The sequence below is a fragment of the Dasypus novemcinctus genome, chromosome 12, assembly GCF_030445035.2.
Source record: "Dasypus novemcinctus isolate mDasNov1 chromosome 12, mDasNov1.1.hap2, whole genome shotgun sequence".
In the NCBI taxonomy this organism is placed as follows: Eukaryota; Metazoa; Chordata; class Mammalia; order Cingulata; family Dasypodidae; genus Dasypus; species Dasypus novemcinctus.
Window position 1 is genome coordinate 59190667 of NC_080684.1, and position 27009 is coordinate 59217675.

Consider the following 27009-nt stretch of genomic DNA (forward strand, 5'->3'; position numbering starts at 1 on the left):
TTTAAAGCCTTTTCTGACTTTTCCTTTGTTTTGTAAGGGTAGCTTTGGCTTATAATCTTTTAAAAGCTGCATTTTATTTATTTCCAGAAGGGTAACTGTTATTTACAGTTATTAAGCAGATATTTAGAAATTGAGTAATTCCTCATTTTTCATTAACTTTCCCCACACTGAATATCAGGAACAATTTCCATTTGACAACTTATGTTATTTTTTTAATGTTTAGCCAATATTTTCTTCCATTATTACTACACACTTGCTTACTCTTACAATTAAGTACTTTATATACATGATTCTAAAAAGACCTTACCTTTTCATCACCAGTTCTACAGCATCCATATCCATTATCTCTTCTTCTCATAGTCTGATTTCTTCTTTTGAGATTGTGCTTCTTTTAATTTCTCCTTTCTCTCCATCATTAGCCTCTTTCACTCTAAGGCATCATTTCTCATTAGCAAATAAATATATGCTCCAGTGTCCTCCATATTAAAAAAAACAACAGCAAACCTTTCTACATTCCTCATGTACCCTTCTAACAAACTTATTTCTTGAAAAGCATCTGTGTATACTGTCTACAATTTCTGCCGTAAAGATAGTTATTTAAATTATGAAACATTTCAAATGTTCGGAAAAGTACAGAAAAGAATATAATTGTCAGATTAAGGAGATGTGAACATTTTGCTAGAATAACTTAAGGTGTTCATAGTATGCTCTTTTCCCTACCTCCCCTTAGGGGACCTGTCTTGAAATTGTTAATCATTCTCATGCACATTCCTGTACATTTATGCATTTATCTTTCTCTATAAATAAAATATAGTATTTTAATGTATGTTTAAATTTTATATAAATGGTATTCTACTGTACATATTCCTTTGCAGCTTGATTTTTGTTTTTTAGCTATATTGGTTTTGAGATTTATCAGTGTTGATAAAGAAGGACACAATTTATTTTGTTTGGCTGCTTTGTAGTATTCTATCCTTCTTCACTAAGGAACATGTAAAGTGTTTCTACTTTTTCATTTTTATAAACATTCACCCAGGAATATCCTTGTACCAATTTCATAGTGCACTTAAGCAAGAGTTTCTGTAGGGTAGATACCTAGAAGTGTTTCGTAATGTAAATAAAGTATCTTTAAAGTCAGAAATTGTAGACAGCATACATTGATGCTTTTCAAGAAATAGGTTAGAAGGGTATGTGAGGGATGAAGAAAGGTGTTGCTTTATTTTTTTAATATATTATTTATTTTAAAAAATACTTAGATTACATAAAATGTTGCATAAAAAAAATAAGGAATTCCCATATGCCCCACTCCCCACACCTCCCACTTTTCCCCACATTAACAGCTTCTTTCATTAGTGTGGTACATTTCTTGCAATTGGTGAACACATTTGGAGCATTACAACTAAGCATGGATTATAGTTTACATTGTAGTTTACACTCACTCCCCACTCAATTCTTTGGTTATGGCAGAATATATAATGGACTGTGTCTGTCTTTGCAATGCCATTCAGGTCAATTCCAAGTTCTGAAAATGCCCCATATTACACCTCATTTTCCCTCTTCAGCACCATCAGGGACCACTGTCTCCACATCAGTGATATGATTTCTTCCATTGTTGGGATCACAATAAGTCTATAGTAGGATACCAGTAAGTCCACTCTAGTTCATATTCTATTACCCAATCCTGAAGATTCTGGGAAGGTGATGCCCACTCCATCTCTAATTGAGAGCGGGCTTTGATCTCATATGACTGACGGATGGGGCTCTCTTGCTTGCAGTTACAGATTCTCTTGGTTTCTTGGTGTGGTGGGTGTCCATCCTTACCTCCTTGTTGGTTGTCCTGGGTGATTCCAATGCACTGGAGAGTAGGTGTTGCAACTCTGCTGAGGCTCAGGACCAATCTGGCACATGGAAAGCCCAAAGATTCAAGTCTTGGACATACATCTACCACCTCCAGCACCAAGTACAGGTTCAAATAAAAGGTACAGAAGAGGAATATGTAGAGTAGTCACATCTGGGCCCAACTCTGTTACACTCAGCTGCACAAACTCCAAAGTAGGACCCACTGGCAAGTCATCAAACTCCAGAGCTATCTGCCATGACTGTAGGACCTCGGTGTCTCTGGAGCCCTCAGGAGCCCCATTATTTGGGATTGTATCTACTTTGGCAGTCTATGAGATCCTGCTGAGACATGCATAAGCGTTACCTCTCTGATGACCTCCCAGCTTACTTTGAGGTCTCTTACCCATATAAACTCATTCATCTTTACCTTTTCCGCCTTTTATTCAAGGTCTTTTTCCAGGTGTATCACCAACTCATGCTTGGTAGTAATCCCTGGTGCCACAGAGGCTTATCCTGGAGTCATGTCCCACACTGGAGGCAAGGAAATGCATTTATATGCTTAATTTGGCTTAGAGAGAGGTCACATTTGAGTGACATGAAGGCTCTAAGGAGGTAACTCTTAGGCACCCTACAATACTAGGCTAAGTTGCAATTTCAAGAGCAAAAGGCACATAAGCACAGTCCATATCAAGGGCCTATCAAGGACCATCTTCCTTCACTAGTCATTGCCCCTGTACTTGGGGCATTGTTGCTGTTCCATTAGAGATAGGGTAGAGCTCCCCAGGATGGGAATTCATTATTCTTTCGGTTGTTATGTGAAGCTCTATGCACTGTGGCAGTGCCCCATGTACATTTGTTTTTGTTTTTGTTTTTTTTTTAAAGATTTATTTATTTATTTAATTTCCCCCCCTCCCCTGGTTGTCTGTTCTTGGTGTCTATTTGCTGCATCTTGTTTCTTTGTCCGCTTCCGTTGTCATCAGCGGCACGGGAAGTGTGGGCGGCGCCATTCCTGGGCAGGCTGCTCTTTCTTTTCACGCTGGGCGGCTTTCCTCACGGGCGCACTCCTTGTGCGTGGGGCTCCCCCACGCGGGGGACACCCTTGCGTGGCACGGCACTCCTTGCGCGCATCAGCACTGCGCATGGCCAGCTCCACACGGGTCAAGGAGGCCCGGGGCTTGAACCGCGGACCTCCCATATGGTAGACGGACGCCCTAACCACTGGGCCAAAGTCCGTTTTCCCCCCATGTACATTTGAACATGTTTATATTCTTTATATGTATGCCAAGGTGAACTTTCTTCCCTGTATCCCCCATCACTGACACCCCACACCAATGATCCTTCCCTGCCATAGTTGTAACCCTTCTGTGATCTAAAACTTCTTAAAAAACGAAGCCAACAATATTGCCAAATTTGATTAATAGGAACATGAAATAATAATGGTAAGTTTGAGCATAGAAAATAGATGATAATTTAGAAAAACTTAAAACTAAAAGTTAAAAAAAATTGGGGCATTAAAAAAATATTAAAAAATTTTTTTTGACGTTTTGCCTTTCATCACCGTAATATCTGTTGTCCTATATGTACAGTGGTGTTTTCTTCCATTTCTTCCCCCGTGTCTTACTTTAAATTTCCGTTTTGTCTTCAAAGAATTTTTAGGTCACAGTAAAGTCATGCACAGAATATAGGGAACTCCCATATAGGTGTTACCTTAAATGTGTATACTTTTGTAATCTGTTTCACATGTTTTGTGTAATGAGATAAGTGATGAAATAAGTAAAAAGCATTTGCTGATAGAAGTTTTATTTCTCTATTGCATTTTCATTTTTGTAAATGAGACACTTTAGAACTGTAAAATAGGTTAGTGAAAACTTCTGGGATGTTGATATTTTACAAGTAACAGTCTATGAAGCAAAAATCATTTTAATTTTCAGGTATCAAATGGAGCAGTGTTTTCTTCTGAAGATGTTATTTTTACTTAAAATTTATTCTTAAATAGTAATAAAAGTGTTGTATTTTCTTTCTTTCCAAGGTACGGAATTTATGAACGTTGCCGAGAATTGGTGGAAGCAGGTTATGATGTACGACAACCTGACAAAGAAAATGTTACACTCCTCCATTGGGCTGCCATCAATAACAGAATAGATTTAGTCAAGTATGTGTTTTCTGTATTTTAAAATAATTAATAACTATTATAAAATTATTAGAAGTAAAAAAATTATTTCTAAAATTTATGGCTTTTAAATGTATATTTTTTTCTTAAAAAAATAATTGCTTTTAATATATGTTGAATGATTATTATGTGCCAGATATTATGCTAAGTACTTTTCTATGTATATTTAATTAAAAAAAAATTTTTTTTTTTGAGGTACCAGGGGCTGGGTATTAAACCTGGGATCTCATACTGGGAAGCCTGTTTTCAACCACAGAGCCACATCAGCTTCCCTAAGTTGGTTTTTTCATTTGTTTTGCTTGTTGTCTGTCTTTGTTCTTTCAGGAGGCATCAGGAACTGAACCCAGGACCTACCCTGTGAGAGGTGGGCGGTCAACCACTTGAGCCACGTCCACTCCCCCTATTTTATTTAATTTTAATTCTTAAAAGTACCTAGGTGAAAAATAGCAATTACTGCCATCCTGCTGATGCAGAAAGTAAAGCATAAAGAGGATAATGATTTTACCCAATGGTGCACAGCTAATAAAGGCTGTAGTCAGGATTTGAACTCAGGCAGTATGACTTGAAATTCACATTGTGAAATAGATTCATTGGAAAAAAGTAACAAGGAAAGAGAAGGATGAAAAGATAAGGTAATAATAATCTGATTTAACTATTCACACCAGCATAAAAGATGAATATTTACTAAATATAAAATGATTTATATCTTTCACCATTAATCTTCTCATTTAGTATTAATAAAAGATAGTTAGATAAGAAAGAATAAGGGTAAATGGAAATTTTTCTTAGTAATTCTTGTTTAGTAGTCTCTCACACTTTTGACATTAGAGCTGTAGGTAAAGATGTGAATCTAAAATGGGCTGCTTATAGATTTGCAGTCAAGTACAGTACACATAGTCTAGAGACACATAGGATATACTAAAGCCAGGTAAGAAAATTTGCTCTTAGAATCCTAAGGAAAGATTAAATGAGTAAAACTAAAGCATCAAACTCCAGAAATAACCTTCTTCCAGAATGTTTCTATGATCTTTTCCTTTTTTTCCTTCTTGTGCCACTAACCTTCATTCTGCCTACAGTTTTCCTTCTGCCTTCAGTATGAATTTTTTGATGTTTAATTATGCTTTTGTTTTGTCTCAACTTTGTGAAAGAAATTTTATATAGTTTTTTAGAAACTGAGGTTGATCTCTCTTTTTTTGTCTTTACTCATTAAAAATATCATTCCACTGTTTTCTGGCTTCTGTTTCTATGGAGCATTGCTTTTTTGAAGGTTATTTATTTTTCTACCTGCTTTTCAGATTTTCTCTTTGTTTCTTAATTTCTCCAGTGTCATAATGCTATATCTAGGTATGAATTTCTTTCTGTTTATCCTGATTGAGATTACAAGGAAAGCTTGAATCTGTGGGTTGATGGTTTCATCAGTTCTGGAGAAATCGCAGTCATTATTTCTTCAAGTATTTCCTGTGCCTCATTCTTTTTGCTCTCCTTCTGGAACTCCAGTTAAACATATGTTAGAGCTTTTCATAGTATATTCAGAGTGTCTTACCTACTTTCTTCTCTGTTTTCTATTATGTTTCATCTATCTGGAAACAACTTCAGACCTTCCAGGCCATTCTTTTTATGTGTAATCGATGTTAAATCCATCCGTTGTGTTCCTGTTTTGTTTTGCAGTTCTAGAATTATTTTTTCAAATCTGTATTTAAATTATTACTTGCTGAAGTTTCTAATCTTCTTTTATATACTTGAATATTGTTAATGTAATCAGCATGGTTATTTTGTAATCTGTGAGAATTCCAGGATGTAGGTCTGTTTCTGTTATTTATTGATATATATTAATAAAGCATAAATCCACCCAAATGTACAATTTGGTACTCGGTATAATCACATATTTGTGCATTCATCACTTCAGTCATTATTAGAGAATTTTCATTATTTCAATTATAATAATAATAAACAGAAAACTCATCACCTCTCACTTTCTCTGTTTTTCCTGCCATCCATAGCTATCTGTTTCTGTCTCTCTAGTTTGTTTGTATTTATATTTTGTAAAAACAGTTTTATATATGCAATATTACCCATACTCATATTTCACATTTTTAACTTCCTTTCTTGAAATATCCATGTCCTTAGACATTCTCTTTCAACCACTATTGTACCCATATATTAGCATTCCTAGTTAGAAACACTATGATGTGCATTTACCATTTCTGTTTATTTCCAAAATTTACAAAACAACCTTTTTACCAGTTCTGCACATATTAAACCTCAGCTTTCCATTCTCTACCCTCATGCCATTTTCTGGTGACATATATTCTAATTATTAACTCCAAGAGTTTACACAATACAATTTTAGTTCATAATAGTGCAATCATATAGTATTTGTACTTTTGTGTCAGACATGCTTCACTCAACATAATGTCCTCCAGGTTCATCCACATTGTCATATGCTTCATGACTTCATTTTTTATTACTGCTGCATAATAGTCTGTCGTGTGTATACACCACAATTTGATTATCCATTCATTGGTTGATGGACACCTGGGTTGTTTCCAACTTTTGGCCAATGTAAATAACAACACTATGAACAGTGGTGTGCAGATGCCTGTTTGTGTCACTCTTCTCAGTTCTTCTGGGTATATACCTAGAAGTGGTATTACTGGGTCATGTGGCAAATCTATATTCAGCTTCCTTTGTAACTATCCAACAGTCCTTCACAGTGGCTTTACCATTCTGCATTTCCACCAACAGTGAATAAACATTCCTCTCTCTCCACATCCTCTTCACATTATCTCCAACACCTACAGTTTTCTGATTTCTTAATAGTGGGCAGTTTAGTAGTGTGATATCTTATTGTAGTTTTGATTTGCATTTCCCCAAACGTTAGTGATGTTGAACATTTTTTCATATATTCTTTCATCATTTGTTTCTTCTTTGGACAATTGTCTCTTCAAATTTTTTGCCCATTTTTTAAACCAGGCAGTTTGTCTTTTTATTATTGAATTGTAATATCTCTATATATCATGGATATTAAACCCGTATCAGATATGTGATTGCCAAATATTTTCTCCCATTGAGCCAGCTGCCTTTTTATCCTTTTGACAAAGTCCTGTGAGTAGCAAAAGTGTTTAATTTTGTGGAGTTCCTATTTATCTATTTTTTTCTTTTGTTGCTTGTGCTTCAGGTAAAAGATTTAAGAAACTACTGCCTACCACAAGATCTTTTTTTTTAAGTACTTTTAAAAAAAGAAACTGTTCCAAAAATACTTTAGATTACATAAATGTTACATAAAAATGGGGACTCCCAGGTGACCCACTCCTTTCCCCTCCCACACTTTCCCACATTAACAATATCCTTCTTTAGTCTGGTACATTTGTTACAATTGATGAACACATATTGGAGCATTGCCACTAAGTGGGGATTAGGTTTACATTATAGTTTAAACTAAGTCCCACACAATTTTGTAAGTTACGACAAAATATATAATGGCCTGTATCCATCATTGCAATGTCTTTTAGGATAATTCCAATGTCCCAAAAAAGCCCCCATATTTTACCTGTTTTTCCCTCTCCTTTCCCTCAGAACCTTCAGTGGCCACTGCCTCTACACCAATGATAAAAGTTCTTCCATTGCTAGAATAACAATAAGTCTACTCTATTCCATCGTTCATTCCCCAATCGTGAGGATCCTGGGATGGTGATGCCCACTCCGCCTCTTAATTGAGAGTGTGCTTAGATCTCATGGGATCCCATGATGGCTGGGGCTGTCTGCTTGTAGTTGCAAACTCTTTCTGTTCCTTGGAATTGGTATTGCCCATCATCATCTCCTTAGTTGTCCTGGGTGAGTCCAATGAACTGAAGAGTAGGTGTTGCAACTATACTGTTGAGATTCAGGGCCCAACTGGCACCTGGACAGCCCAAAGACTTAATTCTTTTGGATATATACTTATCAACTTTAGTACTAACTATAGGTTCAAATGGAAGGGGCAGAAGAGCCATGTGTAAGGAAACCACAATTGAGTCCAACTCTGTCACACTAGGGAGCCTAAGTTCCAAAGTAGGCCCATTGTCAGGGTGCCAAACTCCTGAGCTGTCTACCCTGCTTATAGTGTCTGGATAACTCTAGAGCCCTCAGGAGCCCTCCTATTTGAGGCAATAGTTGCTGTGGCTGTCAGTGAGACCCAGCTGAGACATGCATAAGTGAAACCTCTGGAAAGCCAACTCACTTTGAAATCTCTTGGCCATAAAAACTCATTTGTATTTACCCTTTGCCCTTTTGGTCAAAGTCTTTTTCCAGGTGCATTGCTAGTTGGTGCTTGGTAATAATCCCTTGGTGACAGGGAGGCTCATCCCTGGGAGTCATGGTCCACACAGGGGTAGGGGGTGTGGAAGGTAATGCTTTTATATGCTGGGTTTGGCATAGAGAGAAGCCACATTTGAGCAATAAGGAGGCTCTCAGGAGGTAACTCTTAGACAACATATAATACTAGGCTAAGTTTCAATTTCAAAAGAAAAGATTCATAAGTACAGTCATCAGTATCAAAGGCCTGTCGCAGTGGTCCATCCTCCTTCACAAGGTATTACCCCAGCACTTGGGAGATTCTTGCTGTACTATTAGAGTATGTGGCAGAGCTCCCCAGCATGAAAATTTGATATTCTTTAGGTTATTGTGTGGCTCTGCTCCCACTGTGACAATGCCCCATGAACATTTGAACACATTGGTATGCCTTAGCAGTATGCCCGGAGTCACCCTCCTCCCATGCATCCCCATCCCTGATACCCCACACCATTGATCCTCCCCTGCCACAGTTGTGACCCTTCTGTGATCCAAAACTTGTTAAAAAATGAAACCAACAAAGTAACCAAATAAGATTAATAAGAAGATGAAATAATGGTAGTTTTAAAAATAACAAAATACAAAAAAAATTTTTTTGAAATAAAAATATTGTTTTATATGTCTTTCATCACTGTAATCTGTTGTCTTATATGTACAATGACATTTTCTTCCATTTATTTCCCCAGTGTCTTATTTTTTTCATTTTATTTTCACAGAAGCTTTAGTTTACAGAAAAAGCACCTACAGAATACAGGGGATTCCCGTATACCCAACATCCTCCCCCTTTTGCCCTCTCCTCTGTTGATAACATTTTACACGTGGATAGTACATTTGTTACGATTGATGTACAAACATTGAAGCATTGCTATTAACAGTGGTCAGTGGTTTACATTATGGTTTACATTTTGGATCATACACTTTTATCAATTTTGATGAAATATAAAATGGCCTTTATCCATTATTGCAAGATCATGCAGAATAATTCTAATACCCTAAAAATGCCCTATGTTCCATCTACTCTTTTCTTCCCTCCATCCTCTTGGGACCTATTATAACCACTAAGTTTCACTTTTTGAAGAATAAGATTCATAATTACTTGCAGTAATATTGAGGGCTTGTCAATATTGGTCTGTTTTCTTTTATTAGGCTCTGTCTATGTTCTTGAGAGACTCTTGCCTCTCTATTTGAGAACACAGCAGGACTCCCCAGGATGGCAGTTTATTATCTTCTTGTTTATTTTGTGGGTCTCCACCGACTGATATAACACACTATGACAAGATCAATATGTATATTTTCCATAGATGCCTGCCCCAGGTGTTCCCTGGCCTATATGCCTTTCCACATCCAATAGCCTATACCAGTAATCCCTCCCTGCCATATTTGCCAAAAGAACATTCCCAATGTTGTAGTTTTAAACACAGACCTACAAATCCCCAGAGTTCACCTGCTCCTTCTCCCAATCCTCCTCCCCCCCGCCAGTTCCATGGATAGTCCAACCCTATACCATTCGCAGACTAGTACTGCCAAACCCATGAAATCACTATGCCACTGACATGCCTATCCACTGCACAACTACAACTACACTCTTTCACCGTAGATTTTGTGCATATTGTCATTGGCTCACAACCCTATACTCCATTTCTATCTCCTATAAACCTGTCTTCCAGAATCTAGCTCTGTGAAGTTACTCATATTGCTTAGTTCTTATCAGTGAGTTTATGTAATATTTGTCCTTCAGTGCCTGGCTTGTTGCACTTAGCATAATGTCTTCAAGATTCATCCATGTCATCCTGTGTGTTAATACTGCATTCCTTCTTATAGCTGAGTATTAATCCATTTATGTATATATTACAGTTTGCTTATCCATTCCTCTGTTGATGGACATTTGGGTTATTTCCAACTATTGGCAGTAGTGAATAATGCCTCTGTGAACATTGGTACGCGTGTATCTGTTTGTATTCCTGCTTTCAATTCTTCTAGATATATATCCAGCAGTGGGATAAGATCATATGGTAGTTCTATGGTTAGCTTCCTGAGGAACCTCCAACTTTCTCCACAATGGCTGTACCATTCTACATTCCGACCAGCAGTGGATAAGGGTTCCCTTTCCTCCACATCCTTTCCAATACTTATAGTCCTCTGTTTTTTTTCAATATATACTAGTTTAATGGATGTATGGTGATATCTCATTGTAGTTTTGATTTGCTTTTCCCTAATACCTAGTGATGGTGAGCATCTTTACATGTGTATATAGCCATTTGTATTTCTTCTTTGGAGAAGAGTCTATAAAAATCACTTGCCCATTTTTAAAATGGATTGTTTTTCTTTTTGTTTTTGATATGTAGGGTTTCTTTATATATTCGGGCTATTAGGTCCCTTTTTGATAGATGGTTACCAAATATTTTCTCCCATTGAGTCAGCTATCTTTTCACTTTCTTGACAAACTCTAAAGTTCATGAAACCTTTTCCTACTACAAGATCTTTTAGATGCTTCCCTATATTATCTTCCAACATCTTTATGGTCTTCACTCTTATATTTAGATCTTTGATCCATCTTGAGTTAATTTTTTATAAAGTATGTAATGCTGTTCTGCTCTCATTCTTTTGGATATGGATATCCAGTTCTCTAAACACCATTTGTTGAAGAGGCCATTCTCTCCCAGTTGAGTGGACTTGGTGGCCCTGTCAAATATCAGTTTTGCCCATATATGTTTGGATATGTATAAGAACTCTAAGTTCTGTTCCATTGGTCAGTATGTCTGTCCTTTTGCCAATACCATGTAGTTTTGACCATTGTAGCTTTGTATGTTTTAGAGTTAGGTAGTATAATTCCACTGATTTCATTTTTCTTTTTCAATGTGTCTTTGGCTATTCAGGGCCCCTTGCCCTTTCAAATAAATTTCATAGTTAGCTTTTCCAATTCAATAAAAAATGCTGTGGTGATTTTTATTGGGATTGTGTTAAATCTGTAAATCATTTTGGGTAGGATAGACATCTTAATGATTTTTTATTTAGGTCTTCTTTGATTCCTTTAACAGTACTGTGTAGTTTTCTGAGCATACGTCCTTTTCATCTTAGTTAAATTTATTCCTAGGTATTTGATTCTTTTAGTGGCTGTTGTAAAAGGAATTTTTTTCTTGATTTCCTCCTCAATTGCTCATTATTGATTTACAGAAATGATGCTGGTTTTGCACATTTAATCTTATGACCTGTCACTTTGCTGAACTCAATTATAAGCTCTAGAAGTTTTGTTGTAGATTTCTCAGGGCTTTCTATGAATAGGATCATGTCATCTGCAAATAGTAAAATTTTTATTCCTTTCCAATTTGGTTGCCTTTTATATCTTTTTCTTGCCTAAGTGTTCGAGTAAGTACTTCTAACAGATGTTAAATAAGAGTGGTGACAGTGCGCATCCTTGTCTTGTTTGAGATTTTAGAGGGAAATTTTTTAGGATTTCACCATTGAATATGATGTCACTTGTGGATTTTTTCATATATACCCTTTAACATGTTGAAGAAGATTCCTTCTATTCCTATCTTTTGAAGTGTTTTTATCAGGAAAGGGTGCTCTGTTTTGTCGAATGCTTTTTCTGCATCTATAGAGATGATCAAGTGATCTTTTTCTTTGAATTTTTTTTTTTTTAAAGATTTATTTATTTATTTAATTCCTCCCCCTCCCTTGGTTGTCTGTTCTTGGTGTCCATTTGCTGCGTCTTGTTTCTTTGTCCGCTTCTGTTGTTGTCAGCGGCACGGGAAGTGTGGGCGGCGCCATTCCTGGGCAGGCTGCTCTTTCTTTTCACGCTGGGCGGCTTTCCTCACGGGCGCACTCCTTGCGCGTGGGGCTGCCCCACGCGGGGGACACCCTTGCGTGGCACGGCACTCCTTGCGCGCATCAGCGCTGCGTATGGCCAGCTCCACAGGGGTCAAGGAGGCCCGGGGTTTGAACTGCGGACCTCCCATATGGTAGACGGACGCCCTAACCACTGGGCCAAAGTCCGTTTCCCTCTTTGAATTTTTTAATGTGTTGTATTACAGTGGTTGATTTTCTTATGTTGGACCATCTTTGCATATCAGGGTTGAAACCCACTTGGTCATGGTGTATAATTCGTTTGATGTGTTGTTGAATACAATTAGCCAAGTACTTTGTTGAGGATTTTAGCATCTAGGTTCATTAGAGAGATCGGTCTTTTCCTTTCTTGTGGTGTCGTTGTGTGGCTTTGGTATTAGGGTGATGTTGGTATCATAGAATAAGTTAGAAATGTTCCTCCACTTCTATTTTTTGGGAAGAGTTTAAGCAGGATTGGTGTTAGTTCTTTTTGGAATGTCTGATAGAATTCACCTGTGAAGCCATCTGGTCCCAGACTCTTCTGAGTTGGGAGATTTTTGATGAATACTTCTTTCTTGTTACTATTGATTGGTCTGTTGAGGTTATCAATTTCTTCTTTTTCACTGTAGACTGCTTGTGTGTTTCTAGAAATTTGTCCATTTCCTCTAAGTTATCCATCTTTTTGACATAGCGTTTTCAAAGAATCCTCTTATGATATTCTTTATTTTTGGGGAATCATTGGTGATACCTCTCTTTCCTCATTTCTTATTTTATGTATTTGCATCTTTTCTCTTTTTTTCTTTCTTAGTCTAGAGTTTGTCAATTTTGTTAATCTTCTCAAAGAACCAGCTTGGTTTTGTTAATTTTTTCTATTGCTTTCTTATTTTTCAATTTCATTTAGCTCTACGCTAATCTTTGTTATTTCCTTCTTTCTGCTTACTTTGGGATTAGTTTGTTCTTTTTCTACTTCCTCCAGGTTTGCATTAGGTCTTTCATATTAGTTCTTCTTTTTTAATATAGGCATTTATGGCTGTTAGTTTCCCTTTCATCATTGCTTTTGCTGCATTTCATACGTTTTGATAAGTTGTATTGTCATTTTCATTTGTCTCATGGTAGTTACTCAATTCTTTTGCAGTTTCCTCCTTGACCCATTGATTGTCTCAGAGTGTGTTGTTTAACTTCCATATCTTTGTTCCAGTCTGGTTCTCAGTCCCTTACTGATTTCCAGCTTCATTCCATTGTGGTCAGAAAAATCACTTTGTATGATATCAGTCTTTCTGAATTTATTAAGAGTTGTTCTGTGGCCTAGCTAGCGGTCTGTCCTGGGGAATAATCCATGTGCACTCAAGAAAAGTGTTTATCCTACTGTATTTGGATGTTAAGTTCTGTATGTGTCTATTAGGTCCAGATCCTCTAATGTATTTTTCAAGTCCTCTGTTTCTTTATTGAATCTGTGTCAAGATGTTCTGTCTAATGGTGATAATGGTGTATTAAAGTCCCCACTGTATTTGTAGACACATCTGTGTCTCTATTTATTGTTTCCAATGTTTGCCTCATGTAATTTTGAGATGCCCTGGTTAGGTGCATAAATGTTTACAGTTGTTATTTCTTCTTGATAGATTACCCCTTTTATTAATATATAGTGTCCCTTTTTGTCTCTTACAATAGTTCTGCATTTAAAGTCTATTTTGTCTGATATTAGTATAGCTACTCCCATCCTTTTTTGGTTATTGTTTGCATGTAAAATTGTTTTCCAACCATTCACTTTCAGTCTCCTTGCATACTTGGGTCTAAGGTGAGTTTCTTGTAGACAACATATAGATGGGTCATATTTCCTTATCCATTCTGCCAGTCTTTGTCTCTTCAAGGGAGAGCTTAATCCATTCACATTCAGTGTTATTACTGTCAAGGAATTATTTACATTAGCCATATTTTCTTTGGGTTTATGTATGCCTTATGCTGTTTTTATTTCTCTTTTTATCTTTTCAGTTATTTTTACACTCTCCTCCAACTCTCTTTCTCCTATTTTTTCCTTTCAATCTGCAAATCTCCTTTTAGTATTTATTAAAGGGCAGGTTTCTCATAGACAGTCTCTCTTACTTTCTGTTTATCTGTGACTATTTTGACTTCTCCATCATTTTTGAATGCCACCTTTGGATAGAGAATTCTTGGCTGGAAGTTTTTTCTTTTAGCACCTTAGCTATGTCATGCCCCTTCCTTCTTGCCTCTATGGTTTCAGATGAGAAGTCAGCTTATTGAGCTTCCCTTGTACATGATGTATCTCTTTTCTCTTGCTGCTTTCCTTATTCTCTCTTTGTCTTAAGCATTGGACAATTTGACATGCATGTGTCTTGCAGTTGGTCTCTCAGGATTTATATTGTTAGGGGTATGCTGTACTTCTTGTACATGTCCATCCATGTCCCTCAAAGGAGTTTGGAAAATTTCAGCCATTATTTCCTCAAACACTACTTGTGCCCCCTTTCCCTTCTCTTCTCCCTCTGGGATGCCTATAAGGATTACGTTTGTATGCTTCATGTCGCATTCAAATCCCTAAGTCCCTGCTGGATTTTTTCTCTTTTTATCTATCTATTCTTCTCTCTGTCTGGTTTCAGATATACTGTCTTCCACATTGTTGATTCTTTTCTCTTCTGTTCAAATCTTCTATTTTGTGCTTCCAGTGTATTTTTGATTTCTTGCATTATATCTTTCATCACCATCATATCTGCTACCTTTTTAAGTATGTTTACAAGTTCTTCAGTATGTTTTCCCAGTGCCTTCTTAATATCTGTAATCTCTTCCTTTACTTAATGAAGTTGATTCATGATATTTGCTTGGACATCTCTTCTAAAACATTGTTCCATGTTCTGCATCTCCTCGTTTTTTAATTTGTTCATTAGTTAGGACCATGTCTTCTTGTTTCTTAGTATGGTTTGTAATTTTTTGTTGGTGTCTAGACACCTGTTTATCCTGATGGGCTTATTCAGTTGGTTAACTTCTCTTTCTACTCTACGATTTTATTTTGTTTTTGTTTTTGTGTGTGTCATAAGGTTTCAGTTTGACACTTCTTTCCTCTTTTTCTGTTTCCTTGCTGTTGTCTGTGTTCCTTTGGAAAAAATATTAGGACCAAAGAAAATGAAAAAGATAAGAGAAAAAGAATAATATAATAATAAAAAAGGGAGAAGAGGCGCTATTGAAGACCTAGGAAAATAAATAATTAACATGAGTAAAGAATCATAAGAAGTACAAAGGAATAACAATAAAAAAAGTGGAATAGAAAAAAATGAAACCCGAGAAAAATAGAGAAAAATATGTACAATGAAATAAAAGACTGGAATGATGAGAAGGGAGGAAAAGAAAAAAGAAAAAGTTAAGAAAAGAAAGAAAACAAAAAAAGAAAAAAGAAAGACAAAACAGTAAAAATTTTAAGATCAAACAAAAAGAGGTGGGGTGAAAGAAAAAATAACAGTAGATAGAAAAATGAGTGAAAGAAAAGAAATAACATAGGTAGAAAAAAATAGGTAAAAGGGTGAAAAAAGGAAACAATGGAAGGGAAACACAACAAACAAGAAACAAAGCAGCAACAACTAAAGAAAACCATAAAACCAACCAAGGAATAACAGCCTTCCTTCTTAGGCCCCTAAGGAGCTTCTCAGGCTGCTAGTGTTCATCAATCAATCACCCTGCAGCCTGCCCCGTGCAGGTGATGTACCTGGTTTTAGTGAGTAAAATAATGAGGGGGAGAGGGAAAAAAGGAACCTTTAAGAAATAAAAAAATAAATGAAAAAAATAATAGATCCAAGAAAATCTTTTTTTTAAATGTCTATATGTTCCCTGTCATAGAGTATCCACTGGGTACCTGATAACCCTTTGGCTCACTCTCTGGATCACTTCTGTAAGGAGACCCAGGAATTGAACTAGGGATCTCATATATGAGAGGCGGGAACTCCTCCACTGAGCTAAACTGACTCCACAGGTTAATTAGGCTTTAAAAAGCTTATCTGGTTCTATCCACCCCCTTTACCTCAGGTGTTTTAGACTTCTACAGTTTTCCAGAACCCTTCTGATTAGGGGCCTGTTCCTGTTCCTTCTCTCATCTAGGTCCTTTCTCTCCCAGGGAGGCTGGGTGTGACAGCTTGCCTGAGCAGATCTCCCCTTCTCTCTCCCTAATGGGTTGGGGTCCCTTCCAAGAGGTAAGAGGGCTCAGCTGCCCAAACTCACCACAAAGAAACCACTCTCCACCCTTGTAATACCCTTCTTCCTCCCAGGAAGCACTCCTTCCCACTCTCTTGGTAGCAGTGAGCCAAGGGCTTCTCCAAGGCTACTTGCCCTGACGGCGGGGTATATGTGCCATTTCCAGCCAAAGGGGCTAGCAAGTCATGGTTTTCCTTTTGTTTCTTTATCTTTCCAGTACCCTCCTGGATGACTCAGAGCACCTTCCCATTCTGTATATATTCAAAGAAGCTTCTTTGCATAGGTCCTTGCCTTTTCTTCATTCTTTTTTGTGAAAGAGTCAGACTCCGCCTGCCTACTTCAACACCTTTTCCCTGAATTCCTAGTCAAGATCTTGAAGATCTTTCCCTACATTTTCTTCTAGGAAATTTATAGTTGTGGCTTTTATATATAGATCCTTGATCCATTTTGAGTTAATTTTTGTGTAAGCTGTGTGATAAGGGTCCTCTTTCTTCCTTTTGAATATGGCTATCCAGTTCTACCATGATCATTTGATGAGTAGACTCTTATAGCCCAGCTGGAAGGTATTGACAGTGTTGTGAAAAATCACTTAATTGTGGATGTGAGGCTCTATTTTTGAGTTCTCTGTTTGGTTCCATTGGTCACTCTTTTTGTTTTTATACCAGTACCATGCTGTTTTTACCACCAGAGCTAATTAATATGCTTTAAAGTCAGGAAGTGAGTGTCCTCCAATTTCACATTTCCTTTAAAAGACATTTTTGGCTAATGGGGGCTCCTTCCCCTTCCAAATAAATTTGATATTGGTTTTCTACTTCTGCAAAAATGGCTGTTAGAATTTTTATTGGGATTGCGTTGAATCTGTAAATCAGATTGGTTACAATTGACATCTTAACAGTATTTGGTCTTCCAGTTCATGAACACGGATTGTCCTTCCATTTATTTAGGTCTTCTTCAATTTCTTTTGGCAATGTTTTGTGGTTTTCTGAATAATGTCCTTTACGGCATTGGTTAAGTTTATTACTAAATATTTTATTCTTTTAGTCTTTATTATAAATGTAATTTTTAAAATGATTTTCTGCTTGGATTACACATCAATAGTATATAGGAAAACTATTGATTTTGGCATATCCCACCACTTTGCAGAACTCATCTATTCTAGTATCTTTGTTGTGGGTTTTCAGGATTTTCTAGATATAGGATCAGATCAGCAGCAAATGTCAAAATTTTACTTCTTCCTTTCTTGTTTGGGTGCCTTTTCTTTATCTAGCCTAATTGCTCTAATTAGAATTTCTAGCACAATATTGAAGAACAGTGGTGGCAGTGGACATCCTTGTCTTGTTCTGTTCTCGGCAAGAAAGCTTTCCATCTTTCACTGTTGTGTACATTGCTAGCTGTAGGTTTTTCATATATGAACTTTGCCATATTGAGCAAGCTTTCTTCTATTCCTAATTTTTGGAGTGTTTTATCAAGAAAGGATGCTGTATTTTGTCAAATGCCTTTTCTGCATCAATTGAGAGGATCAGGTGATTTTTCTTCTTCAATTTATCCATGTTGTTTATTACACTAATTGATTTTCTTGTGTTGAAAAACCCCTGCATACCTGGGATAAAACCCACTTGATTATGGTGTATAATTCTTTTAATGTGCTTTTGGATTTGGTTTGCAAGTATTTTGTTGTGGATTTTTGCATCAATATTCATTATGAATATTCTTTAATTTTCTTTTTTCATGGTACCTTTATCTCATTTTGGTATTAGGGTGATGTGGGCGTCATAGAACGAGTTTGGTAATAGTTTTTCCTGTTCAATATTTTGGAAGGGTTTGAGTATATTTGGTATTAGATCATCTTTGGATGATGGGTACAATTTATCTGTGAAACCATCTGGTCCTGGGCTTTTCATTTTTGGGAGATTTTTGACAACTATTTCAACCTCTTCACTTGTAATTGATTTGTTGAGGTCTTCTATTTCTTCTAGGGTCAGTGTAGGTTGTTCATGTGTTTCTAGGAGTTTGTCCATCTCATCTACATTGTCTAGATTTTTGGCATGCAATTGTCCATAGTATCCTCTTTTGCGCTCTCTTATTTCTGTGGGTTAGTGGTAATGTCCGCCTTCTCATTTCTGATTTTACATATTTGTATTTTTTAATTTATCAGTTTTGCAAAGTGTGTGTTGGTTTTATTGATCTACTCAAAGAATCAACTTTTGGTTTGTTGATTCTCTGTTGTTGGTGGTTTTTTTTTTTTCTTTTTTTCTTTTCTCAATTCCATTATTTCTTCTCTGATCTTTACTATTTTTATACTTTGGATTTGTTTTGGATTAGTCTGCTGTTCTTTTTCTAGTTTCTCCAGATATGCAGTTAGAACTTCAATTTTAGCTCTTTCTTCATTTTTAATGCAAGCATTGAGGGCTTTAAATTTCCCTCTCAATAGCTGCCTTTGTGATGTCCCATAGGTTTTGATATTTTGTGTTCTCTTATTCATTTGTCTCAAGATATTTGCTGAAATCTCTTATAATTTCTTCTTTGACTCACTGATTATTTAAGAGTGTGTTGTTTAATCACCATATATTATGGATTTTCCCTTTTTCCATCCATTGTTGATTTGCAGCCTCATTCCATTATGATCAGAAAAAGTGTTTTGTATAATTTCAGTCTTTTTAAATTTAGTGCATCCTGTCTTGTGATCCAACATATGGTCTGTCCTGGCAAAGGATCCATGAAGACTTGAAAAGAATATATATTTTTTTGTTCTGGGGTGCAGTGCTCTATAGATGTGTGTTAGACCTTGTTCATTTATCATATCATTATCATATCCTTATTTTCCTCTGTCCAGATGTTCTAGCCACAGCTGAGAGTGGTGTATGGAGTGTCTATTACTTCTCCCTTCACTATTGCCAGTGTGTGCGTGTATCTTGGGGCACCCAGTTTTTAGGTGCATAACTATTTAGTAAAGTTATTTCTTCTTTGTAACTAGCGCCTTTTATTAATGTATAATGCCTTCTTCCTCCATTATAACAGTTTTGCATTCAAAATCTATTTTGTCTGATATTAGTATTGCTAACTCTTTTTTGGTGTCCATTTGCAATACCTTTTTACAACCTTTATATCTTTTAATTGGGAAGTTCAAGCCATTAACATTCAGTGTTATTACTGTAAAGTCATTACTTACTTCATCATTTTATTTTGGCTTTCCCTTTTTATATCTAACTATTGTCTGTCTTTTTACCCTTTAATTTACCCTTCCTAGTTATCTTTATTTCTATACTCTTCTCCAAGCTTCTCATCCTTGTTTTATCCTTTCAGACTGTAGTATTCCCTTTAGTTCTCTTTTAATTCTGGTCCTTTGGTAACATACTCTCTCAGGTTTTATTTTGTCTTGAAGACTTGAAACTCACCCTCATTTTTTAGGATAGTATTGCCGGGTACCAAATTCTTGAGTTGCTGGTTTTCTCTTTCATACCTTAAATACATCATACCCCTTTCTTCTTGCCTTTGTGGTTTCTAATGAGAGGTCACCACTGAATCTTATTTATATTCTTTTGTATGTGATGCTTTGCTTTTGTCTTGCTGCTCCTAGAATCCTCTATCTCTGATATTTGTCATTCTCAGTAGTAGGTGTTTTGGCGTAGGTCTATTCAGATTTATTCTGTTTGCGGTACATTGTCCTTCTTGGATATTGATATTTATCTCTTTCATAAGGATTGGAAAGTTTTGGTCGTTATTTCCTCAAATATTCTTTCTGCCCTTTTTCTGTTCTCTTCTCCTTCTGCAACATCGATTATGCATGTGTTTGTGTGTTTCATGTTATCATTCCCAGCCCTGAAACCCTGTTTCATTTTTTCCATTCTTTTCTCTTTCTATTGCCCTGTCTTTTCCTGTTCAGATATTTTGTCCTCAAAATCAGTAATTCTGTCTTCAGGCAATTCAAATCTGCTGTTATGCCTATGATGTATTTTTAATCCCATCTATCATGGCTTTCATTCCCCTAAGCTGTGTTACTTTTCTTTTCAGGCTTTCAAATTGTTCTTTGCTCACCCAGTGTCTTCTTAATATCCTTTATCTCTTTAGTCATATTTTCTTTCAATTCTTTGAATTGCTTTAGGAGATTCACATGATTATCATTGATTAGTTGTCTTAAATCCTGTATCTTGTCAGGATATTTGGTTTGCTCCTTTGACTGGACCATCTCTTCCTGTTTCCTTGTATGGCTTTCAGTTTTTTTGCTAATGTTTAGGCATCTGAATATGCTGTGAATTTACTCCTTTGGTCATTTTTTCTCTCTTGCCTAGTGTTTCTGTTTTGTTTTGTTTTGTTTCCATAGCTCTTCTTTGATTTTTAGTTCACCTTTTTCTAAATCTTTAAATTTGCCCTGCTTAAGTTCTCAAAATCAGGTCAGAGACTCATTAATGGGGCACAGATTACAAGGGTCAAGCTAACAAGAGTCTTAAAAGCAGTTTTCCTTCTTGCAGTTTTCTGGCCAGCTAACAGATGGCAGTCATCAGTAAACCTTTTTCATTGAATAGTTTCTTTTAACCTGTGCTTTCCCAAGTTTCTGGTCTGGTCAGAGCTGAGATTCAAAGCAAACTCTGTTGGCCAAATTCACTGAAGAGAAGCCCTCCAACTCACCCTCCTTTTCCCATTATAACAGCTGACAGGAAGGAAGATGGTTATTCTCTCACTCAGCTGCTGCGAGCCAGGGGTTTTAACCATGCTTTTTAAGTTTTAAGGTTGGGGGATGGGAGTCCTTTCCCTCCACTGTGGGTGTTTAGTAACTCCCATTTGATTTTTTAGGTTCTTCGTCTCTCTGTCTTATGCTCTCCTGGGAATTGTGTAGCACTGTCCTGGGCTGATGACCCCCAAAGCAGGTCCCTTGGATTGCTTTTAGCCCTTTCTCCATTGTTTTTGTGAGATGTCATTTTCCTGGAACTCCCCCTTCCTGATTATTTTGAATATGTGGTAGATAATTGTGTTCTGAATAATTATCTGTACAATAATTTGAGGCCTAAGATGACAGTATTTTCATTTGTTTCTTCCAGGCCAATCTTTTAATTTTTTTCAAGGCTTTAGATTATCCAGATCACTCATGTGGCTGAAAACCATGCTGGAGCCAGGTTTGTTTCTGGTTCTTCATTACTCCTAAAAGCAAGCTTTTTAGGGTCTCAGCTCTTGTTTTGTTTTTCTCTGCTTATCTTACCTCTCCGCCAACTCTTCTGCATCAGCACACTGTCTCTAGGGCAAGTGATGCCTGAGTGCTTTTTTGGCTTCTCTAGATTTTAGCCTCTCCTAAACCTTGGCCATGGAAGTGTTTTTAATCTTCTTAGGCTTTGCTTTTTAGGAAATATTTCTTCTGTTTTATTGAGCTTTTTTAGTTATCTTCGGTGGAAGGTTGGTCCAAATTATGTAGCCTTCCATTGCTTCTTTATCTTGCTTTATAAATTTTAATCAAAATGGTAACAATTTGAAAAATCAAATAATATTTAAAGGCTTATAGTGACAAATAGCAACCCCTCCCCACTCACAGAATCTGTACCCCAGAAATTACTATTTGTTTCAACTCTTGTAGCTGTTTTTCCCAGTATTTATTCTTGTATTTTATATGCTTGTTACTTTTATTAAGAAATTTATCCTCCTTAAAAAAATGATAGCAAAATGCTTCTGTGTTTTTACTTAATTTATATACTTCTAGATTTTTCCATATGAATGCAAATAGAGTTGAATGATTTTTGTGTTATATGAAGGTACCATAATTAATTTAATGGTTTACCTAATGATAAACATTTAGATTGATTTTGGTGTTTTGATATTACAAACATTGTTATTAATATCTTGTTCACATATCATTTTGTACATGTTTAAATATATCAGTAGAATCCTTAGAAGTGAGAGTGTTAGAAAGGTATAGGTTTAATTTTAATAAATATCACCAACTTTTATGTTATTTCTACATTTATTGTTTTCTGTCATTATATTTTGACTTTCTGTTTTTGGCATAACTAGAAGTCTTTAACATCACCACTAATACTACTTGATCTGTCCTCTAGTACAGTTTTAGTGAAATCACTGTTTTACTTTGGCAGGCTGCTCAAAGCATATATCATTAAATAGATGGGCTTTTAACAATGAGAATTTATTAGCTTATAGTTTGAGGCAGTCAGACTATCTAGATGAAGGCATTATCAATGTGATGCTTTCTTTCCGAAGACTGGCTACCTGTGATCCTACGGTACTTTGCCACATGGCAAGGGACATGACAGGCACCTGCTAGTCTCTCTCTTCTCTTCCAGGTTTCATTGATTTCAGCTTCTTGCTTTTTTGGATTTTTCCCCTCTGTGTATTCATCTCATTTATAAAGGACTCCAGTAAGAGGATTAAGACCCATTCTGAATGAGTTGGGTCACACCTTAAATGAAATAGGCTCCTCAAAAGATCCTACTTACAGTGGATCCACAACACAGGAATGGATTAATTTTAAGGACACATTTTTCTGGAATACATACCATTTCAAACCACCACAATCACAATTCAATGTTTAAATTGTTAGGAGTATAGAGATATTATGTATAAAAGTGTTGTCTGATTATCTGTTCTTTTCTAAAGAACTTTTGACTCTTTTCTGAAGTAACAGTTGTTTCATTTTTTTCACTTGTTTACTTTTCTGTATATTGTCACTAATTCTTTCCACACTTTTAGAAAGACCTGTAATATTCCTCTCTATTCAAATGTATCAGATAACTTATTAGTTCCTTTCTTGGTGGAGAATGCAATGGAATCATTTCTGGTTTTCTCCACCTTCCTGTTCCAGCCCAAACTGTTTGTTCTCTAGGGCTACTATGTAATTATTATCTTGATACTTCCTTTGCCACCATCCTGGGGTATCCCTTTGCTCCTGTATTGGTCTCCTGTTTACTGGATATCAGGTTTTCATATGTATTGGTTTGCTCCATAGTTTTGTTAGAGCACATTTTCTGATAGCTTGCCCAGAAAAAGTACTTGGATGGTAATATTTTGAAATTTTGCATATGTGAAAATATCTCTTCTGCACTCACTCCTTGTTTATGGTTTGAGTGAGCATAGACTTCTTGATTAAACGTAGTTTTCTTAGAATTTTGGAGCATTACTTTATTAATTTCTTGCTTTTAGTCTTACAGCTGAGATGTTTGTTCCCATTCCTGTTGATGTGAAAATTCATATTTGTATTGTTTTTTTAAAATAAGGAAGTCTGCAGTGAAAAATATAGATAAAAAGTCTTAATGTTTTTTACCTTACAGATTTTCTAAGCCACTTATGGACTAGTGAAGTAAGAGAATAAAGTTCGTAAATTACAGTGTGTGTTAATAATCATGGTTTCATTGTATATGTTAGATCTTTAGTGGCTAGACTCAATTTCCTATAGTAAACATAATTTAGCAAATTACTTTCCTGACAATGGTGAGTAAATACCATTTTTAACAACATAATTAGTATTCATAGCCTTAAGATTGTTCCTATCAAGTCTGGGATTTTTACCCTACTTAGAAACTATAGCCTCATGCTATTTCATGCATAATGTTAGAAAACATGAGACTTGGGTGAAAGACAAAGGACTTCATTATTCACAGCACAGCAAATAGCATGAATATAATATTTTCATAGGTTGCCTTGCCACCTAAGCCCTATGAGGGCATCTTGATTATGGTCTAAAGGGATGCTGCACACATAGTGGTTTGCCTTGTAGCTGACAATCTTGAACCTGGAGAATTCACTGCTTTTATAGTTAGTGGTAAGCAAACTAGCTCTTTGTCCCAGAGAGTGACATTTCTTCATCACTCAAGGTTGTTTGATCCAAACACAACTCTGATAAATGGTCTGTGTAAAGAGTGGTGAGGACATTGTATTTTTTACATACCCAGCAACATGTATGGGAGTATGAAGGACCCATGGAGAAGTGTCTCTCCTAAAAGCTATGTTCTGAATGAGATCCATCACGATGTGTTAAAGGAACTTACTACAAGCAAAATAGATGAGTTACTGTTTCAGAATGGTAAGATGTAATGTGGAGAGGAGACTTTCACCAAACCTGGAACAAGTTTATATTCCTAGTGTTTTCAAGTGAAAGTGTTAAAATTTTTTTCAACTTTTACCTTGACATAATAAAATAGAAATGATTAGCTTAATGTTCTAAACTTTAACGCTCTCCTGTTACCTAAAAATTCTTCATTAACTAATAATAATGCTTTAGTCTCTGACTTTAGTTTGATTTCAGGTCAAGACTTTATTAAAGAATAGAGGACTTTAATAAAGAATGTAATTCTTATAATTTTCTGAGAACACACTGTGTGTATGTTCTTCCAGCCCTGGGATCTTTAAGATATCTTTATCCCAGAGTTTGGGAAATTTCATATTACTGTGCATTTACATATTTTGTTTTGTTTTTCAATAGTTTATGGGCATTTAGTGACTACATTTTTTTTTATTCTTTTTTTTTGTCTTTATTTTTTTAATATTACATTTAAAAAAATATGAGGTCCCCATATACCCCCAACCCCCCTCACCCCACTCCTCCCCCCATAGCAACAATCTCCTCCATTTTCATGAGACATCATTGCATTTGGTGGATACACCCCTGAGCACCGCTGCACCTCATGGTCAATGGTAGTGACTACATTTAACTTACCTCTTTAGTTTTCTTATATTATGCCCTGAATAGTGCCTTACCTTCCTTTTATTTTATTTTATTTTATTTTTTCCTGTCTTCTCTTTCATTGCAACCAAAATTGATACTCTTTTCCTAGCTTTTTTCCATCTACCTTTTGTTTCCCAGTGTAACTACTTTGGGGGAGATTTTCATACTTCATCTTATAATCTTTCCATTAAATTTATAATTTTATCTATGGGATTTTCAATTTTCAAGCATTCTTTCTAGATTTCTATCCCTTTTTAAAATCATTTGTTCTTGTACCAAATACATATATATTTTAGCCTTTAGAGGGTATTAATTATATTTTTTGTTTTGTTTTTAAGTTTTTCTTCTCTATAGACTGTTTATTCTGGCCTACTATTTATTTTGGTCTCCATTTTCTGTATTTGAAGCTTTTCTCAATTTTCTGTTCATATTTAACCATTCATACATAGGAGAGAAACATAACAGAGTTGTTTGAAAGTTCTGGGACATAAAGAACTCCACAAGAAGAAACCCTCAAATATCAGTTTCTAGAGGTTTTTGTGTAGGGCTATTCAGTTTCTCCTAGAAAAGAATCTTACAATCTCTTTGTGGAGAGAAGCTGAGTGAGTTAGGGAAGTTCAGCAAGTAAACTTTAATTGAATTGCTGCGTTTTCAGGATTGTGCCTTACCAGTCCTCTAATTTAATTCCCCAAGTCCCAAACTTCTCAAATAATAGCGCACTGAATACACCTTTTGGCAATGCCAAATGGTCAAGGGTTAAAATCAATTTGAGGCTCATACAATGAAGTTCAAGGAAGCAAAAACAAAACTGAACTTTAAAAGAATTTTGAATTATCATTTCTGTTACAAACTTTAGTAGTTACTTTTTAAGATTTAACATTACAGTACACAAAGAATACTTTTTTTAAGCACCGCACTGGCAACTCCTTAGTTGCTTCCATGTCACTGAAATGCCTATTTTTGTTGCTAAATAGTTACTTTCAGTCTGTCACTTTGTCAGACATAGCAAAAGACTTCTGGTGGAGCCTGCATGTCTAACTACTGTTATACAAGATACAATACTAGATATTTAATGTTATTATCGCCCTTCTTGTGCACAGTAGAATATAAATTAGATTTTTTCCCCTAGAAGTAGCTTATATGCCTAATGTTTATAGTGTGATCAAATCATTATAAATATCCTTTGTCTTTAACTTGTGAAAATGGTTGATAATCTCTAGCAATAATCTTGACAGATTTTCTGTTTAAAATTTTAGCCTTCATAGACTTAAAAATATGAGAAATTAATGGTCTTCTTAAAGCATTTTAGTGACAATCTATTGTTTTTAAGTTTAATGGGTGAGAACAGATCGTGTTTGGGGTACCTCATCTACATGTAACTCTTTTTTTTTGTCTTACATTTTTTATTCTTTGTTTGGATTAAGGATGTTTTATCATGGGTGTAATATTAACAGCTTTCATTGTCATGACAGAATTTAAACATATACAAAGTATAACAAGCACTGCACACAGATCTTGCTTTCTTATACTATATTCCCCAATAAGAAGGACAGGGCTCCTTGGAGAAATGATTAGGTCTTTAACAGGGACTATACAAGATGAGCCTGGAACATCTTGTAATACCAGAAAATAACAAAGTGCTTAAAAACCATGATGGTGTTATATCAAAGGGAAATAGAGCCAACTTTGTGTTCCCAGTGTGCCAAAGCTGGAATAATATGAAGAACACAGCGTAAAATAAATAGCAGTAAGTCTGTAGTGATATTAATAGATTTAATAAATAAATAGGGGAAAAGAAACAATTTTCCCATATAAAAGAAATACAAATAATTTATCTATATACTCCGCCCTCAAGGAGGTAGAGGTGGAGTATAATTCCTATACCTCAAGTGTGAGTGACTTGCTTCCATAGAGAACATTGTAGGAAGGAGGAAAAGGTAGATTCGCAGTAGAGAAACTTGGCAAACAGTACCTTAGCAGGTGATCAAGGTTC

General features: G+C 35.9%; 1 protein-coding gene across 2 annotated transcripts in view; it reads left to right on the forward strand.

Moving 5' to 3' along the window:
- Positions 1-27009, forward strand: part of ZDHHC17 (zinc finger DHHC-type palmitoyltransferase 17) — a 224584-nt gene that overhangs the window by 128460 nt on the left and 69115 nt on the right. For both annotated transcript variants that reach the window (XM_058308461.1, XM_058308462.2), the window contains exon 3: positions 3869-3991. In XM_058308461.1, the coding sequence (XP_058164444.1) occupies positions 3869-3991 (123 nt within the window). The remainder of the gene's footprint in view (positions 1-3868; positions 3992-27009) is intronic.